This window comes from Sceloporus undulatus, chromosome 3 (assembly GCF_019175285.1).
Source record: "Sceloporus undulatus isolate JIND9_A2432 ecotype Alabama chromosome 3, SceUnd_v1.1, whole genome shotgun sequence".
NCBI lineage: Eukaryota > Metazoa > Chordata > Lepidosauria > Squamata > Phrynosomatidae > Sceloporus > Sceloporus undulatus.
The window spans coordinates 97,212,961-97,232,707 of NC_056524.1; the positions used below are offsets into that span (position 1 = coordinate 97,212,961).

The 19,747-nt window shown below is 40.6% G+C and overlaps 2 protein-coding genes across 6 annotated transcripts in view; one reads left to right on the top strand and one right to left on the bottom strand.

Moving 5' to 3' along the window:
* Positions 1–5,418, bottom strand: part of LOC121924930 (cohesin subunit SA-2-like) — an 89,219-nt gene extending 83,801 nt beyond the window's left edge. The window contains exons 1-2 of one of the 2 annotated variants that reach the window (XM_042456484.1): positions 5,343–5,418; positions 1,308–1,421 (exon numbers count right to left, since the gene is read on the bottom strand). The gene's annotated coding sequence lies outside the window, so the exon portion shown is untranslated. Of the gene's footprint in view, positions 1–1,307; positions 1,422–5,098; positions 5,261–5,342 lie in introns of those variants that run through there. The other variant, XM_042456483.1, reaches the window with a different exon arrangement.
* A 72-nt stretch (positions 5,419–5,490) lies between these two features.
* Positions 5,491–19,279, top strand: GTPBP6 (GTP binding protein 6 (putative)). 4 transcript variants are annotated; one of them, XM_042456488.1, is made up of 10 exons: positions 5,491–5,956; positions 7,967–8,104; positions 9,171–9,241; positions 10,519–10,649; positions 11,529–11,599; positions 13,278–13,436; positions 14,127–14,335; positions 16,669–16,817; positions 17,680–17,832; positions 18,172–18,243. In XM_042456488.1, the coding sequence occupies exons 1-10, from the start codon at positions 5,587–5,589 to the stop codon at positions 18,176–18,178; spliced, it is 1,458 nt and encodes a 485-aa protein (XP_042312422.1). In that variant the 5' UTR covers positions 5,491–5,586; the 3' UTR covers positions 18,179–18,243. The 4 variants fall into 4 exon arrangements, with proteins under 4 accessions (XP_042312422.1, XP_042312420.1, XP_042312421.1 ...); XM_042456486.1 differs by lacking the exon at positions 18,172–18,243 and adding an exon at positions 18,734–19,279 and having other exon boundaries at positions 5,493–5,956; XM_042456487.1 differs by lacking the exons at positions 9,171–9,241; positions 18,172–18,243 and adding an exon at positions 18,734–19,279 and having other exon boundaries at positions 5,493–5,956; positions 10,523–10,649.
* The last annotated feature ends 468 nt before the right edge of the window (positions 19,280–19,747 follow it).

Consider the following 19,747-nt stretch of genomic DNA (forward strand, 5'->3'; position numbering starts at 1 on the left):
ATTTCATAGCTGAGCAAGAACTACTGACTTACATTTCCAACTGAAACAATCTACTACTCAACAGTACTGATTCTCCATGTTTCTAAGTAGAAGCATATTAAGTTGAGCTTCCTTTTCAGAGGTATTTTATTACTGAAACAGAAATAAAATCACATACAGGTACTGGCAACTCTGAACGTTCTTTACCTGAGAAATTCATGGAGTCACCATAAGCTGACAAGCAACTTAAAGGAGTTCACATGTATGTGTGTGCACACACAAATCAATTAAGCCCTATTCTGATGTTATTGACAGGACTTGTTCTACACATGAACAGGACCAGGCCAAATGGCTCTATCTCCTGTGATATACAGGACCTCCTCAAGTGTGTGTATTCAACACTAACAGCCAATGTAGAGGAGAACCCTTCATGGTACAGCTGCATGTGTACAGATGCCTCCATGCAAGACTACCCTGTACTATCTGAATTCCAATCCATGTAGAGGACTCTGCATACAGCTATACATAAAAAGACTCTTTTGCCATGGATGTTCACACTGCATGTGCAGGCACTAAGGCAGCAGAGCTAACTAGAATGGTTCCACTTGCAAGCTTGGTAAGCCCTTCATGGTAAGACCTTTCTAGACTTTCCTAGAAAAACCTAGTGTAATGGTGAAGGCTGCAGTCCCATAAGCATTTGTACAAAAGAAGGTTTGATTGAACTCAATGGATTTAGTTCTAAATGGACATACACAGGACAGCACTGTAAGAGAATTTATTGTGAACCAGGAAGTCCCTGGCTCAAGTCTCCCCTCTCTTATGAACCCACCTGGTGTCCTTAGACAAGCACATTTCTGTCTTTCTCTACCTCCCATGTACAACACATGCAACATTAATGCTGACTTGAAGTATGGCTGCTGCAAAACTGCAAAATTAATGCAGTTTGACACCGCTTTAACTGTCATGGCTCTATTCTATGGAATCCTGGCATTTGTAGCTTGTTATGGCACCAGAACTCTTTGACAGAGAAGGCAAAATCTCTCAGGTTTCCAAAGCATTAAGCCATGGCAGTTAAAGTGGTGTCAAACTGCAGAGTAAATGCAGTCTTAGAGAGTTACTGTAAACACAGGAAGCATGTTGAAAGCAGAGTACAAAGCAACATCAGCACTACCGTCACAGAACAGGGGAATTTCAAGATACACAGAGGACTTGTAGGGAAAAACAGCAATTGAAAAGATCCTTCTGAAAATGTAAAAACCTTTTTATGACACATATTGCTCTAATACTAATCAGACATCATAGGTTCCATGGTAAATGAAAAGGCTTACCTCATATAAAACCAAGAAGTTAAATTGGGTAACTTTTTCCTAGTGACTCGAGGATGAGATGTTGTATCCTTTTAATTAAAATCTGGATAACACATTGTTTCTTTGCCGAATGTGCTGCAATATACAAATTTAGGAAATAAAGTACTGTATCTAAAAATGCATTCTTCTTTGATCAACTTCTAGCATTTCTCTAAAACGACACATAGATCTATTTAATTATAACTACAAAATCACAGATAATGAAACAGAAAGCAGTAGTACAGTGGGTCCTTGTTATCCACTGAGGGGTTTCGTTTTAAGAGTACCCATGAATACTAAAATCCCTGGGTGTTCAAGTCTCATTAAATACAATGAATAGGACAATGGTGTTCCTTATATAAAATGGCCAAATCAAGGTTTGCTTTTGGGAATTTATTATTTTTAAGAACATTTTCAAGCCACGGATGCTTGAATCCATGGCTAAAGTATACGTGGATATGGAGGGCCAACTGTATTCATCCCTCAGGGGAAGGAAATTGCACTGCTCAGATATTGCTGGGCCCCAAATCCTATAAGCTTTAGCCAGCACAGCCAATAGTGAGAGATGGCAGGAGACAAAACATATGGAAAACTGAAAATCATCTTAATGGGCAAGCATATGAATCACCTCCTCCAACTAGTCTGCCTCATTGCCAACTTCTTACTGGACAATGTCTGGATTGATATGCTGGAGTGACTACTGCTCATCTAGAACACAAATGCAGTGATCATAGCAAAAACAAAATAATAGAAGAGAGGGATAATGCAAACTACTACTCCACTCTCAAGTTTCTGCAGTAGCTGGAAGTTCATTCAAAGAATTACCAAGCCTACATTCCTGGAGATGTCTGATCACAATGACACATGTCTTAGTTGCAGGCCATTTGTATTAGTGTAACATGCTGTACGTAGGAATGATTTTGAAGTGTGTTTGGAAACTTCAGCCATGCTAACATGCTAAGGCCAGCCTGGGACTGTTTTAAGGGAGCATATAAGCCCACAGTTAAATCAACGCTGCTGGTTACAAGTCTGTTTCCAGACACATCTCAAAGTTCTAGTCATAACATCTAAAACCCAATACAACTGGGGTGTAAGGTATCTATTTCCACTCAGGCTTTGATACCTGCAGAATATATCCTTTTCTTGGTCCTGCCACTTTCATGTGTTTGAACAAATATATTGAAGGGTTTTTTTATTTTTCACATAAATTATTAGTCATATTAGAAATCTAATACACTATTTTCAACTTATTTGTATTCTAATGTTACAGCTAGACTAACTGTATTTGAATATAGCTTAATTGTAGGTTTTATGTTGTTTAATTATGTTAATTATATACTTGTTCTTTAATTATGTTACAAGATGTCTTTTGATCCCAATTCTGGAATTAAAAAAAAAGCAGGATACAAACCAAAACAACGTATGTACAAATACTGGTATTCTGGTTATATGATCCAAAGAAAAGGCAAGGAAGGGGACATGGATCAGGGAGGGATAGTGATAGCTTAACAAAGAGAGCGGAGTCTAATAAAGCAAAGCATGGGGATCTTGCAGAACCTTTAAGACTGACTGAAAAAATAGAAGTTGGTAGCAAAGGCTTTCATAAACATGAGCCTACTTCCTCAGATGCACAGAGTTAGTACCATGAGACATGAGCCTACAGATACATTTAAGAAAGTAGGCTCAAGTCTACGAAAGCTCATGTTACCAACTTTTCTCTTTCAGTTAAGTCTCAGAGGTGCAAGATATCCCTTTCCACAGTGATTTTCCAAACTAACACTGCCTTTGAATTCTACCAGAAAATTTAAGAAAAGCAAGACTCCTTCATTGCTGTATGTAGTGATATTAGATCCCCCAAAATCAATGTCCTGGGTAATATCAGGATCCAGAACAGGATTCTGAGAGTGATCTAGAGGTGGAAAAAATAGGAAAGAAAGCCAAAACAGCTGGAAGAAAGAGACCTTGTGTACTCAAAACCCCTTTTCTCTTTGAAAACACTACTTTTTGGACTATGGTTCCCAGATTTCCTAGCCAGCATGACCACTACCCAAAGGCCATGGATTACAGGTAATTGGGTAAAGGGCTGTAAAGCTTCCCAGTCTGCTTTAAACCATGGCATCCAATGAAATATACCCCAAAGAACAATTTATCGCTGCAGACTTTTAATTTAACACAGAATTAAGGATCCATAAAAAGGAACCCTAAAAACCTGCAGCCATACATGGCAGAACATGCAATGCAAAAAGAAAGTCCTTGCAAATAGTAGGAGTGGAAAACAAAAACGTAAATGTAGATTGCCTCCACACTGCAAAAATAATCCAGATTTACACCACTTTAACTGCCAGGGCTCAATGCTATAATGCTATGGGATCCTGGGATTTGTAGTTTGTTGTGGCACCAGAGCTCTCTCTGACAGAGAAGGGTAAACATCTCACAAAATTACAAATCTCACAGCATTGAGCCTTGGCCGTCAAAGTGGTGTCACACTGGATTATTTCTGGACTGTGGATGCAGCCGTAGTTGACAATGAAAAGTATACACCCCAGAATGAGCAGAAGTCATGCAAGATGTCATTTGGAAAGGGTGGGATTTCAATGCATTGCTGGAGAAGTCAGTCTTCTGCTCTTTGGATACCAGCTGACAGATGGAAAATCCATAGGTGGAGATCAGACAGAGGAAATGGATATACAGTTGTCCCTCCATATTCGCTAGGGTTAGGGGAACAAGACCCCCTGAATATGGGAAACCCGCAAATAACAAAAACACTGTTTTTACCTGAAGGACACCTTTCTAGGAATCTCTAAGTCCTCCAGTGCAACTCTGTGGTCAATGTCCAACATACACTGACCATAGAATGGCACTGGAGTAGCTACAAATGGTCTTTCAGTGCAACTTTCAGTTAAAGTTGACCACAGAGTTACACTGGAGGACCTAGACAGTCCTAGAGAGAACATATTAATGAAATCCGTGAATAATCAAAGCCGCAAATATCAAATATGGAGGGATGACTGTATATATATACAGTATATACACACACACATGCAAATACATATATGACTATGAAAGCCAGCATGGTACAGTGGTTTGAGTGTTGCACTAGGACTCTGAAAATCAGGTTTCAATTTCCATCTCGGCTATGGAAACCCACTGGCTGCCCTTAGGAAAGTCACACTCTCTCAGCCTCAGAGGACAGCAATGGCAAACCTCCCTTTGAGGAAACTTGCCAAGAAAACCCTGTGGTGGGTCCTCCTTAGTGTCGCCATGAGTTGGGAACGACCTGAAGGCAAAAAACATGACATATATATCTATATGCAGAGATATATCAATACAAATTTATCTTTTTAAGCGTTCCTTGGGCAAGTCAGACTCTCTCAGCCTCAGAGGAAGGCAAAGACAAGCCAAGGAAACCCCATGACAGCTTCACCTTAGAGCCACCATAAGTCGCAATGGAAGGCTCACACACACACACAGAGTGAATGCTGAGGGGGAAAGTAGTAGAAAGGGTCCCTGTGGCCCATTTGTTGTTGCTGCTGCTGCTGCAGTGCGCCTCCCAGCCAGGGGGCCCTATCTCCCACCCCGGGGTTTCCTCGTCTTCTGAGGGGGTCTTGCCACTGCCTCCCTCCGAAGCTGAGAGAGTGTCAGGGCTCACAGTCCAAGGTTAGAGGGCGATACTAACAGGGCTTAAAGCGCGTGGAGAGGGAGCAGGAAGGAGGAAGGGGGAGAGGCTCAGGAGACACAGACACACAAATGCAAGGGGGGGGGGCTCTATGTACCTCAATGCATCCCTAGGCGGGCGGGCGCCCCCTAGCGGGCGGGCTGCAACATCTGGGCCCAGCAGGAGCAGCTGCAGCACTGACAAGTCCTGGCCTGGGTCACGGCGAGAGCGGCGGCGGCGTCGCGAGCCAGCCCCGCCCCACTGCCATCGAACCCCCCTCCTCCTCCTCCACTCAGCAGCACCCCCACCTCCTTCTCCTGACGTCACGTGCCGCGGCCTGTCCAATAAGACCCCAGACTCACCAGAGAACCCCCGTGTGTTGTTGTTCCGAGTACAACTCGAAGGGAGGGGAATTGGAGAAATCTCTCTCTTTCTAAGGCTCCGCCCTTTTGTGGGCGTGGCTTGGCGACTTCTCATTGCGCCTGCGTGAGGAGGAGGAGAGCGGAACAAAAAAGGAAGCGCTCTATGTTCCTGGGGGGGCTCCATTAAGGGACGAACAGCGGAGACTAAGGGGGACTATAATCAGTGTTGCGCATATAGGTTTCTATGGCTTCCCGGTGGAGGCAGCTGCTACAGTTAGGGAGAAGGTTGTGCGGCGTTGGTCCTCGGCTACTACTGGCTCCCCGACCGGCCAGGCTGCTGCACGCCACTGCTGTCGGTTGCAGTCCCCCAGGCTCCAGCCAGAGGCCTCCTCAGGGAAGAAGGGGAGGAGGTGGCCATGGCGACAGATGGGGGTCGGAGGGGGAAGAAGGAGAAGGAGAGGAAGAAGAGGAGGAGGAGGAGGAGGAGGAGGAACTGGAGGGAGAGGAGGAGCTAGTGGAGTCTGGGCTCCCCCCAGTCCCTCTGGGCGACCAGAAGGTCTTCATTGTCCATCCAGCTGTGAAGTGGGGGCCAGGGAAGCCTCAGCTGACCACAGGTGGGACACAGGCTCATCCCCAGGGAAACCAGACACAGCAATAGCAATAGCGTCTAGATCAAGGGAAGTGATAGTGCCACTATATTCTGCCCTGGTCAGGCCCCATCTGGAATGTTGTTGAGATGGAATCTCTTTTACTGTTGCTTGCATCCATTGCTCTGGGTCCTGTTCTCTGGAGCAGCAGAAAACAAGCTTGCTCCATCCATCCATATGCCACCCTTTCAAATACTTATACAGGGCTCTCATATCACCTCTTAACCTTCTCCAGGCTAAACATACCCAGCACTCTAAGCCTTTTGGCCCACTTTTTCAGCTGCTTTTCAAATGTCCCAATTTCTCTCCTCCTCCCACTTTCCCTCTTTGTCCTCATCTTACTTTAACTGCTGCATTCAGAGTTTCAGTGTACAAAAGTAATTTGCACTCAGCTCAGTAAAGGGGAAATGAGGGGGCAAAATCTTCTCCTCCCCAGTAGACTCAAGACAAAACCAAACTGTCACACTTAGCATAAGTGTTCTTCATTAATAAATTTTGCTGTCTTGACCACATGTGTCCAGCTTTCATCTGTGAAATATTGGAAAGTGGGAGAGACATCAGCACATCTGGATACAGCTAATTCTCTCCTGAGGGTTCCTGCATGCCACAGTTTGTTCCTCTGCTCTCAGCATACTGTGTGTATGTTTGTGCCATGTGTAGGAATTAGGTGTTATCAGGGGCAATGCAGATCACACCAGGTAACACCTCAGAGGGGGTGAACACCCATTGGGGTGTACATTCCTATCTGTCCCAAGATCCCCCTCCCCAACCACCCCATCCACCAGCCAGGATTCCTTTGCTTTCCATCAACTTGGCTGCTGATGGGGATGAGGTGCTACTGCCACTTGGCTGCACCTTCCAGGTCCGGGAGGACTGCTGACCAGATAAGAAAGAGAATTCCTTCCCTTTCCTGCTCAGCTAGCAGCCCTACCAGACCCATGAGGGGGTTTGGGCAGCAGTAGCAGCAGCCCACTCCCACCACAGCAGAGACAATCTGACTGGCAGTGTGCTAGGCAGCCTAGAGGTGACAGCATGAGGTAGGAGAAGAGAAAGGTAAGAGGTGATACGATAGCCCTGTTTAAATATTTGAAGGGGTGTCATATTGAGACTGGAGCAAGCTTATTCTCAGCTGCTCCAGAGAACAGGACCCAGAGCATTAGATTCAAAGTACAGGAACAGAGATTCCATCTCAACATTAGGAAGAACTTCCTGACAGTGAGTGCTGTTCAACAGTGGAACACACTCCAGAGAGTGGTGGAAACTCCTTTGGAGCTTTTAAACAGAGGCCAGATGGCCATCTGTCGGGGTCCTTTGATTGTGCCTTCCTGCATGGCAGGAAGTTGGACTGAATAGCCCTTGTGGGGTTCTGTGATTCTACCACACTAGGATGACACCAACCCTAGTGGTTCCACTAATAGGAATCTCCCTCAGTCAGCTCAAAAAGCTAGTCTTACAGATTGTGGAGTGCAGCAAACCAGATTTGTGGTAACTTCATAGAGGTGCAGTTACAGCACAACTGAAAAGCAAAGATTAAGAAAGTTGCAGCTGCTGTGCATAGAAGGAATTGTCAGATACAAGATATCCTGATAAAAGACCTTTCGCACACAGCTGCAGATGACAGATGTATATGTCTGTGACTTATGGTTGGTTAAGCCATGTTCTGCATTTTCTATATGCTATACATAACTGTTAATATCAAATGTGTAGGAAGAAAGCAGAATCATTGTTCATTACAACTGAGTATTTATGAAGAAGCAAATGTTTAAAAATTAATATTTTTAATGTGTTTAATTTTTTTTTAGTATAGGATTTATTGTGTGTGATTTTGTTTCAGATTTTCTCTGTTTTGTTTACCATTGTTTCTTTTTTTTTTTTGAATTGAATAAAAATATTTTTAATGAATTATAAAAAAAGAATGTGCAAATGTTAAATCTATTTTATGTGACTATTACTATATTTCCCCCCTCAATATTATAGCTGAACTGCAGCTAGCTGAAGCTGTTGCGCTTATAAACACTATTCAGAACTGGACAGTACTGGATAAAATAATTCTTTCTACAAAAGTTCCTGACAAGAAATTTATCTTCGGCAAAGGGAACTTTCAACTTCTAACTGGTAAGTAGTCAACCCAAGACTTGCTTTAGTGCAGAGTTCTGAAAACCTGCTGCTCCTTTTAGTGTGTGGCTGCATGCCATGCTTCTATTTGTAGTAAAAATCCCTTGGTGTCCTGTGAAATATACATACTGATCCATGTTTGCTAAATTTTATAAATCAGTGTTTCGGACTAACTATGACAGTGAGATACAACAATGAATGCTAGAATGACATTATTAGGTCTATGTTACATTACTATTTTCTCTGGACAGATTTATACTTAATAGTGTCAGTTTAACAAAACATCGAGATGCTGCATCCAAAGGAGATCTGTTCTGCTGGGAGGCAGGACACTAATCTTCCTTCTGCCAGTGAATGAGGCTGCTAGGAGTAGAAGCAGGGAGTCCTGTAGGAACTTGTCAAAACTCATCTTCACAGCTTCATACACTGGTGAGATGGTGCTAGTCATGTCTTCTGGCAGAGCCACCTATGTTGTTCTAGACAGCTGACTGGATTTTTAAGGAGGATTTCACGGTCATTTGTGATTGTGGCGCTATTGTAACTATGAGGATGCCACCTATTGCTTCTAAATTTCAAAGGAAGTGTCAAGCCTATGTGCTTCCTCCATGTTCTTGCCCTTCTGATATGGTTTATATAAATTGAATTTTCTTAGTCATAATCAAATTGGGATAATTTTGGGATTTTTTTTAGCAGCATATGAAATTAGAGTCAGATACCTGAAATAGTTATCATAAATAGGGATGTAAACAGATGCATCAGACTATGGTCTTTCTAGTCTCCCAACCACATTTGCAGTACAAAGTTACGAGTAACACAGATTAAATTTTCTTGGCACATGAGTGATACTAAAGTGGCTTTACCTGAGATGTCAGCCATCCATATGGATGTGAATGATGTGTATTATACGATGGCACTTAGTGACTTGGTTGCATGCCTGGCTGGTGCTTGCCCAATACTTTTTTAGTGAGCACTGGATAGTTTTGCAATACTACAGTTTACCTCTAAGAACAAAACAAAAAAGGTACTAATTGTTACAAAATAATGTTTTGTAGTAATTTTCTTTTAGAAAAGATTAAAGGCTTACCAGATATATCATCTGTCTTTGTAAATGTGGAAAGACTATCTCCTCTGACAAAGGTAATTGCAACATTTCATTTTCATACTAAAATCATGTTTTGAAGATTTTTTAAAATATATTTTAATATATCCATACAGTATAAGTGTATTCAAAAAAACTATGTAAATCAGTGAAAAAATATTGAAGTTAATGGTCCAAGTTTAACTGATTTTATGAACCATGGAGATTAAACTGCAGTCCTATGCATACTTGTTAAGGAGTAAGCATTATTAAACTCAGTAAGTAAAGGGTTGAGTCCTGTAGACCTCGATAGGCTTTGACTACAATGAATACTGTACATTTAATATCTTTATGACTAGTTTTGAACCCGTCCTGTGATGATTTGTGCTCTCCTACATTGCTGGGTTTTTTTATTCTTCATGTACCTCTAATGCACACTTTAATGTCCCCCCCCCCCCGGTCATTTTTTGTTGTAATGAGGTTCCCCATCTGCAGCATGATATAGACAACATAGCAGAGTGTGAATTTTCCCATGTCACCACTCCACACCACCTGAATAGCAGCCACTAGTCATCCTCCAGCCTGCGAGGGAGTGACCAGGCAGGCCCAGCTCCATCAGGGCTAGCCTGAATTAAGAGAGCCCTCCCTCCATGATAACTGTCATCCTTCGGCCTGCGAGGGAGTGAACAGGCAGGCCCAGCTCCATCAGGGCTAGCCTGAAGAAGAAGAGCCCTCCCTCCAGTCCATCTGCTTTGGTCCAGGCCTCAGAGGGAGAGAAGAACCACTGGACCTCATCCCCTTTCCCACCACCATTCCCTTCTCCTTTTGTGTTGTGTGTTTTAGATTGTAAGCCTGAGGGCAGGGAACCATCTAATTAAAAATAATAATTGTAAGCCGCTCTGATAGCCTTTAGGGCTGAAGGGCAGGGTATAAATACAATAAATAAATAAGCAGGAAAATGCACCATGTCATACTTCCAGATGTCATGATACATATTTGTATACCATATGCCAGGCAGAGATGCATATGAGGAGTCAAGGTCATGAAGGAAAACAAGTATGTTTCTTCTGTACCTCTGTCAGTGGCATGAGTTGTCCCAACACGTTTCCAGTCAAATACTTGAATAGTCAATAGAAGAGAGTCTAAGTGAGACAAACTTAGACACACATTTTAATTGAGTTTGACTAGAAAGACCATATGATGAGAAATGCTCTTGCTGTGTACCATGCAAACAAGATTACACTTAAGGATTTATCCATGCTAACATCACAACAGTATTTTACTAAAAATCTGTATAGAATTTTGGGAGAAAAACTTTATTTTGTCTTTCTTAAAGAAAGAGCTTGAAGAAGCCTGGAAAGTCACAGTGTTTGACAGATATTCAGTTGTCCTTCATATTTTCCGCTGCAATGCTCGAACTAAAGAGGCAAAGCTTCAAATAGCATTGGCTGAAATCCCACTACTGAGGTAATTGAACTGCTGCAATTAATGCTTTAATATCTCTGCAGAACAGCAAAAAAAAAATAATAAAACTAAAGTGATGTAGTCTCTCTTGTGTTGAATGTTTGTGTGAATATTTAACTGTGTAACAGAATTTATATCAGTTCTGACTTTTTAAAAAGAAACTTTCATGATATGCTTTTAAGTTAAATGCCTCCTCATCTTTTCTCTTATGCATCCCTATAAACTAGGGGGCACAGCCTGTGAAACTAATTATTTGTAAGCTGCTCTGGGACTTTTTTGACTAAAGGGAGAGGTACAAGTTCATATAAGTAAAGAAATGAACACTTTTGTTGAAGATAGTATAGGATACTGAAAGTTATCCTGCAGCTTCTTAATAACTGTTTATTTGAATCTGACCTTTCTTTTAGGCCTGTATATGAAGATTGTGCAAATCATTAAATACTTCCAGGGGCCTTGATTTGACATTATGGGCTGATTTAAATGTACGAGCATCACTTGAGTTTAAAAACGTGGCCTGGTGCCATATAAATTGGTCTCCTCTCCCATTGCAACATTATGTTTGAGTTTCCACAGAGAATCAGAATTAACCCTAATCCATCCAGTGCCAACAGTGACTGCTTCTAATCCTTTACACATTTTCCTAGGAGTAAGTTCCATTGAACTTAGTGGGTCCTGAGTAGACATGTGTAAACTTGGGCTTTATGTTTCACTTAAAGCAATTGGATATACATTGGCTATAGCTCAATTACAGCCAATATGATATAGATGTTTCTTTAATTTTGTTTAATTTCATTTGTTTATTAAGTTCATATCTTATTTTTTTGACAAACAATACTGTATGGTCCTTAAAAGATGTAATATAGATATATATTTTTCCCCTAGGACTAATGTGAGAAATGAGGTTGCTCAGCTGGATCAGCAAAGAGGTGGTTCTAGATACATTATGGGTTCAGGTAAAGTATATAATACAGAAATTATCTGTATAATAATTCAAAGACTGCAAGAACTGTAATCAAAGGCGGGGTACAGACCTCCGCTTTGCAGCGGTCTGGCGCCGCCGCCAGAAGGTCCGCGGGGGAGCCGGAGCCTTCAGACGGCCCGACTCCCGCGCGGACCGAAAAAAGAAGCTCCAAAATGGAGCTTCTTTTTGCGTCGCGTTTGCGACGTAGCGAGGCGCCAGGGGCGCGCTCGCTACGTCAGCAGCGGCGCGACGCGTCTGGACGCTGTGCGTCCGATACGCAAAGATGGCGGCGCCCATGTAGAAAGGGCGCCGCCATCTTGTACGCATTGACTACGTATTAGGGTTAGGGGGGTGCGGAAGCACCGCCCCTTCCTAACCCTAATACGTATTCAATACGTATTTTTTGGCGGTTTGTAACCCGCCAAAGTCATACCAGAAGTATTACAAGTGCAGGTTAGACTTGAGTACGCACTTCTCTTTACCAGAGGTCATAATAAACTTTCATGTTTAGTATGAGTCTTTTGCTTCATGTAGAGTTTTTGGTCTGGAAATAAAACATGTTTGCTAATATAGTTGATGCATATGTTTATAGTCTCTTTACACATTGAAATATTCCCACTGAAATCCAGTTTTATAGATTAATCAAAATCTTGCTAAGCCAAGGTGTAGTCATGACAGTATTTAACCACGGGCTTAAATTTCACTGGTCCTAAACAGATCTCTATGGAAATAAACAGGTTGCACATATTAATTGCCTATAGCAGGAATGAGCTTGTGCCCTCCTCATGCTTTCTGATTGCAGCTCCCACCAGCCCTCTTCATTGTTTATACTGGCAAGGGCTGATGAGAGTTGTAGTCCAACATTTGTAGAGCTACAAGCTGTCCACCCATCCTCTAGAGACATATATAAAGGAAATGTTTGCTTAGAATTGATTGAGCAGATTTCTCACTGAGATTTATTAATAGAATAAATGCTTGTCTGAGTCTTAGTTGCTGTAAGTAGGCATGGAAAGTTATATTCAGTATTTTCATTAATTATGTACCTTCAAATAACACAAACACTTTATTGTATTGTGTTCAGTGAGTTGTTGAACACATCATTTTTATTACCATAATATGTAAACCACTTTCATTCCAACAAGTGTCATGACTGATCAATGAAAAGCAGTGAGACAGTTTCTAGTGTTTATTTTCACTGTTTTAAAAACTTTTGTCAGTTAACTTTATTTCTAAAAGTGCTTTTTTTTTTCATTTAATTTTAAACTGTTTTTAAGATGGCTTACATCTTTCTTTGGTAATAGCAGCTTGAGAAATTTAACACTGGTACAGTGACACCCAGCCAGCCCTGCAGAACTCAGCTTACTCCTGTGGGAGACACTGGAGGAGGTCTTTGTCAGTATATGTCCAGCTCTACAAACATAACCAGACACTCTTCTGCCACCTCCTGATCTTCCCTGGGTGTGCTACAGGCAGAATGTAAGCTCTGTGGCCAGTGAAGGGATAATTGATGGGGCTTAATTCTACGTAGGTGGAACTTTATGCCCTGACTCCTGATAAAAGATTTTGACTAAGTCCATCCAAAGCAGCAAACAAAACACAAGTTTAAAATATTTCATTGTTATTCATACACTTCATAATGTTTCTGATACAATCATTCTGTTAACTTCCAGGTGAAACTTTCATGGAGTTGCAGCTTCGCCTCTTAAAAGAAAAAGAACTTAAAATTCGAAAGGCCCTAGAGAGACTAAGAAGAAAAAGGAGCTTACTCAGGAATCAGCGTAGGAAGCGTGAATTTCCTACTGTTTCAGTAATGGGCTACACAAATTGTGGTAAGGAGCAACACTGAAGTGCTTACTTTACTAGTATTTTTCCTGGAGTAAGAAGCTGAACAGGCAAGCTGCATTTCCCCAACAACCCATCTAATGCTGTAATGACAAACATTTACTGACTTGAGAAGCATAGAGCTATGTCTTGTCATCTGAGTTTAGAGACTTAGGGCAATCACAGTAGTTAACTGCTATAGACCTAAACATGCAACATTTTATTCCAGCTAAGCCCTGAAAAACAGGAACATAACAAGCATAATTGCATGCCTAAGGCTACTTTAAAAACAGCACTGTGCTTTTAGCAGATGTACCTGCTTCAGGCCATGGGGGTATTATATTTGCAGGTAAGACGTCAACTTGTCATGACATCCACTGTCTTTCATATTGGTGCTAGCACCCATTTGGCATTGAGTGGCACTGATTCAAAGGACACAAAACAGATGCTGCTTGCTCTTTGACTGACCTTGAGGTGCCCAGTTTATTAAGAAGTGACAGACATAGGGGCAAAGAAGTTGTGAAGAAAGGAAAATAATTGTCTAAATGTAACTTGCCCCACTGCTCATGCCCCCATGTGCCCCCACACAAGTGGTGTTAGTGATGACTCCCTGAAAATATATGACAGGTTTTATATGTATGACAGGTTGTACGTATGACTTCTCAATTTAACCTCATTCCTATCATGATTTCTTTTAGGGAAGACCACTCTAATCAAGGCTCTTACTGGGGATGCAGGACTGCAGCCCCAAGATAAACTCTTTGCCACATTGGACATAACAGCCCATGCTGGCTACCTGCCATCACGCTTGACAGTTTTGTATGTAGATACTATTGGATTTCTCTCTCAGTTGCCCCATGACCTCGTTGAATCATTTTCAGCTACGTTAGAAGATGTAGCCTACTCGGTAGGTGTCACCATCACAACTACGATCTTTGGCAGGAATGGCTCTTTAGTTTCATGCAGACTGCATTAGGATACGGTGTACTTTCTTCCAAGTTTGGTATAGGTTTCCATTAGATTAACCTGCAGAAAAGGGTTGGGAGTTACAGTGTACTGGACTCTGTGGATTTCACATACAAAGTTAATGTCCTAAGTGGAATTGGTGGTCCTAAATAGGGTAGACTCATTCACTCAATAGAACATACATTACTTATTTATTTGTGTTTTTTTAAATTTAATATACACATGAAAACAAAAAGCCACAAAGAATAAGTCAAGAAATGAGGAAAAAAATAAATAACAAAGAGAAAAATAAATTGGAAACTAGTTATTACACAGTACAAATAATACATTTGGGGTTTACGTATATAATATTATACAGTGGACCCTTGGTACCCACTGGGGTTTGGTTCCAGACCCCTCATGGATACTAAAATTCATGGATGCTAAAGTCCCATTAAATAAAATGGTATAGTAAAATGGTGTCCCTTATTTTAAAAAATGGTAAAATCAAGGTTTGCTTTTTGGAATTTATGTCTTTTTCAGAAGTTTACATTCATTCAGAGGGTCTTCATTTGTTACTGTAACAAAACTGACTTGGAACTCATTCTTACTAGTTGATGTATTGCACATTACAAATGGGTTTTGGCCATCTTGGGTCTTCCTTTTAAAAAGAAATCTTGGGTCTTATGTAAAAACCCTATCCTTGTTACATCTATAAAGTGAGAAGCAATTAGCAGAAATAATTAAGGTATTTCAGAGCTGTACTTTTAGCTTTGTTTGGAAAACAGCTGTCATTTAACATGGTGTTTTCACTTTGTTTTTCCACTCTGTTTTTCAAAGACTCCATCTTGAACTGGGAAGACTAATAGGTTCCTTGGCATTTACAACTAGCATAAATATGCTAGATGTCAAAGCAACATTTTAAGAAATTGAAGCAGATATTTGGATAATTGGCAGTAGATCGCCAAGGATTTTTTAGCATCTAGTATCTGATTGTCCTGGTGCATAACCTGTACTCAGGAGAAGTGGCTGCCATCTGAACTGAATATGGAGAACAGTTCGGCAAAGGGGTCAGGCAAGGCTGCATTCTGTCACCCTATTTATTCAATCTGTATGCAGAAAATATCATATACAGAGCAGGCTTAGATTCATTAGCAGGAAGAGTAAAGATCACAGGAAGGAACCTAAGATATGCAGATGACACAGTACTGCTAGCAGAAACCAACAAAGACCTAGAGCAATTTCTGAAGAAGGTCAAGGAGGAAAGGCCCAAGGAAGACTTAATGCTGAACATTAAGAAAACAAAAATAATGACTGCGGAAGATGTACAAGAATTCATCCTAGATAATGAGAAAATTGAAATAGTCAAAGAGGTCCCATACCTTGGATTAAATATTGATCAGAATGGACACTGCAGTCAAGAAATCAGAAGATGACTAGGAATGGGAAGAGCAGCTGTGAACAAAATGGACAAGATCCTAAAGTGTAAAGGTATAATTTTGCACACAGAAGTGAGGATTGTCCATTCCATTGTATTCCCCTTTGTCATGTACAATGTGACCGCTGGGCAGTGAAGAAAGCCAATAGGAAGAAAATCAACTCATTTGAGAAATAATGCTGGAAAAGAGTGCTAAGGATATATGGATGGCCAAACAGACAAACAAATGAGTTCTAGAACAGATCAAACCAAACTCTCCCTGGAAGCCAGGATAACTAAATTGAGACTGTTGTACTTTGGCCATATCATGAGAAAGCATGAATTATTAGAAAAGGTAATGATTTTAGGAAAGGTAGAGGACAGTAGATGTAGACTACATGCCAGAAGGTTAGACTCAATCAGGAAGGCCACAGGCCCGGGCCTGCAGGACCTAAGCAGAGCAGTTGAAGGCAGGGGGTCCTCAAAATGTTTCATCCACAGGGTCACCATGAATTGAGGTCCATTTGAGGGCAGTTAACAACAACAACAACAAAGCAATAATGTTCATCTAAAAATGATACTGCTGAAATGAAAGCAAGAGCTAGGGTTGTGTGCGGAAGGACTGAAATGTAATCCATTTTGATTTTTAAACCAAGTTCTTGAGCTCAAAATTCTTTAAATGTATATCTTTTGCATCAGGTTCTGGTTAGTGACTCTCAGGACTCTATTCTTTTTTTAATGGATCCTGCAAGTCTGATGTCTGACATTTTAGTTTTCTACAGCATAAACAGTCACACACTAAAATCCATTCTTATTGCTTGCTTTAAGAAATCAAACCACTGATTATCTAATTGGGAATGTATTTTATTTGTTGCTAGGATTTAATTCTCCACGTGAGGGATGTTAGCCATCCAGAAACCAACCTCCAGAAAAAAAGCGTATTATCAGTTCTCAGAAATCTTAATCTTCCTAGCCATCTACTGGAGTCAATTATTGAAGTTCATAACAAAGTGGATTTAATAAATCGGTAAGAAGTAACAAGACTTCCTACTACATATTATTTAAGTTTGTGTTTTCACGCTCCCAGTTACTGGAATGATAACTATGAGCAGTGGATTTTGGGCCAGAATTGGCCTCTGCATTGCTGGTACAATGCTAGTTTATCAGGCTGAATTAAAATAGCAGCCAGCATGTCGAACATATGTCTTTAAATCAAGGCATTATTTTCAACTAAACCAGCAAGATTTTTTTTTAAAGGAGACTTGCATAGTAGCTCATTTTCATGTTGCATTGATTTCTTCAATGTTTATTGTATTTTAATTGTAAGCTAGAAGATGTTCACCAATCGGCTTAACTGATTTATGTCTTACCATATTATTGTGCTAATTGACAAATTAGATTACTTTTAAAATTAATGTTTAAAATCGTATAATATTTAAAGTTAATGCCATATTCTGAGACAGTGATACAAAGGGTTAGTTTAAATGGAAAGGGACGCTTCACATTTGTTCAGTATAGTTGTTTTCAATCATGGCAAAAGTAAGAGATGGCCACATGATCACACAGGAAGATAAGATTGCTTACATTAATTTTCATCCTAATCCTTTCTGATGCTTATTAATTACCACAATAATAATTCCATTGATATTTAAGATCAGAACATTCTTCTAGAATAGGCCATTAAAACTGTACACCTAGAACACATCAGAAAGTCTTTTTAAATGCCTGTTATTTACAGTGGATGGAAAAAATAGATGCACTAGTTGGACTACCAAACAAAATTCTTTCTCTGAACTATTCCTATAGTTATGAAAGACAATCTGCTGCCACACACATTACATTACTGTTTTGCTTCTTGCACCAAAACCTGCCTTTCTGATTTCTGTCAGGTACAATCCCACTGAACCAAGCACAATAGTCATTTCAGCTCTCCTTGGACATGGTTTAGAAGAGCTGAAAGAGGAAATTGAGAAAAAACTCCTGAGAGTAACTGGGAAGAATATTCTAACCATTAAAATAAATTTATCTGGACCTCAGCTCAGGTAAGGCTTCGCTAACAGTGATATTTACCAGTACAGTAGTGAGGTTACTCCAGTAGATGTGGTTTGGTAGATGGGATGTGGGACTCGGCCATTCCTAAGTGCTCAGAGTGGCAATGATGAGCCAGGTCTAGCAGTGTTCCGAGTGGCAGAGTGGCTGCCTGCAAACCAACTGGTCCTCTGAACATTGACAGTTTTGGTAGTTTTATAGGGTAAATTCCACCTGGGGTAAAGATCCAGGGGTCCCATGGTCAATGGTCTAAATTGTATGAGATGACTACCTAGGGGAGGGGACTTTCAAGATGAGAATTGCAGTGCAAATGAACCGATTCCTGCCCACAGAACCTGAGATGGGAACAAATATTGCACTGAAACTGGTGTATTGTTTCTTGATGGGATGCCCCTTGCCTTCCCTGAGATGTGTCATGAGTCAGGCCCTCTAGCAACTCCTAAACTAACTGATGTGACTCCCTCGCTTTAAAGGTATGGCGGATGCATTTAGGGCCATAGAGGGGTGAATCTCATCCTATTTCTTGATATCAAAAATGGAAGGCCTTCGGTCTGGATAACAAATGGCTATAATGCAATGACTAGAGGGAGATACATTGGCAGGCAAAAATTAATATCAGTCTAGATTATATACATATCGTTTTAGGGCCTTTTTGTTTAGCAAAGCTAGCCATCTTAAAAAAAAATTTCTGATTCAACAGAAAGTTCTGCTTTCTTGCTTACTGCTCATTACATTGACTTGCTATCATGGTGGAGGGTTTGATGAAACAAGGAAGTTATTAAGTTGTGCATGCAAACAGAAGGGGGAGCATACCAGCACAGGGCTCATTTCCCATCGTTTGGTGGACCACAGAGGTTGTTTCTGTAAGACACTAATTATATTTTGCCATTTCAGTTGGCTCTACAAAGAAGCAACAGTGCAAGAAGTAGATGTTGTTCCTGAAGATGGCACAGCCAATGTAAAGGTCATCATAAGCAATTCTACCCTGGGAAAATATAAAAGATTGTTTCCTCGATCAAGTTACTCCTGAAATTACGAAGGCATGCTTTATGGGAGATAACCATTTTTACAGGCTACAGAGTTACCACAATATTTTTGGTAGAGGCAAAATGAGCATGGCTCACTAGAGTACTGATCTTCATATTCTGCTTCAAACAAACTACAGTAGTATCTGCACCTATATATAAAATGGCAGTATCTTTGAAAACTTAATTGTCAAATATTGTGAGAAACATCTAATCTTGCCATTCATGGGGAATTGCACAAAGGAAATGGCCAAAGATACTTGCTTCATACCATCCAGAACGTCAGAGATTTTAATTTACTGTGTATTAAAAACATTCAGTCTTGGACAACTAACAGATCAGTTCACATCAATTATGCAGAGTTACTTTTTCATTAAATAGATCATTTCCTTGGCACACAATTTATTTTTAAGCACAACTTTGCAAGACTTTTTTTTAAGTGGAAATATCCCTCTTGAAAATGCAGTTTGTTATTTATGTATGTGTTGTGTACAGGATTATATGTGGCCAATAAGGGCTGCAATTTGGATATGAATAACAGTTTGTGAATAGTTATTATAAAATCTGAATTTTCCCCTTAATTTGTGAATGAAAGGAAAAGGACATACCATGAAAGTACAGTAGTCTTGTATCACTCTGATTTGCAGCAAAAAATTTCAAGACTTGATCTTTTTTTAAAAATTCACCTCTTTTTACAGGCTGCATTTTTTAAAAAAAACAAGCCTTAAATTTTTGGCTGCCTTTTTTTCAAAAGCGTAACTACCCTAAGAGAGAGCCAGCATAGCGTAGTGGTTTGAGTGTTAGGCTACGACTCTGGAGACCCACTGGGTGACTCAGAGAATGGCAATGGCAAACCCTCTTGCCTAGAAAACCCTGTGATAGC

Excerpts from the sequence above, each read along its gene's own strand:
- GTPBP6 (XM_042456486.1), top strand. The coding sequence starts at position 5,587 with ATGGCTTCCCGGTGGAGGCAGCTGCTACAGTTAGGGAGAAGGTTGTGC. Across the intron at positions 10,650-11,528 it reads GCTGAAATCCCACTACTGAG|GACTAATGTGAGAAATGAGG; the intron begins GTAATTGAACTG and ends TTTTTCCCCTAG. Across the intron at positions 14,336-16,668 it reads TAGAAGATGTAGCCTACTCG|GATTTAATTCTCCACGTGAG; the intron begins GTAGGTGTCACC and ends ATTTGTTGCTAG.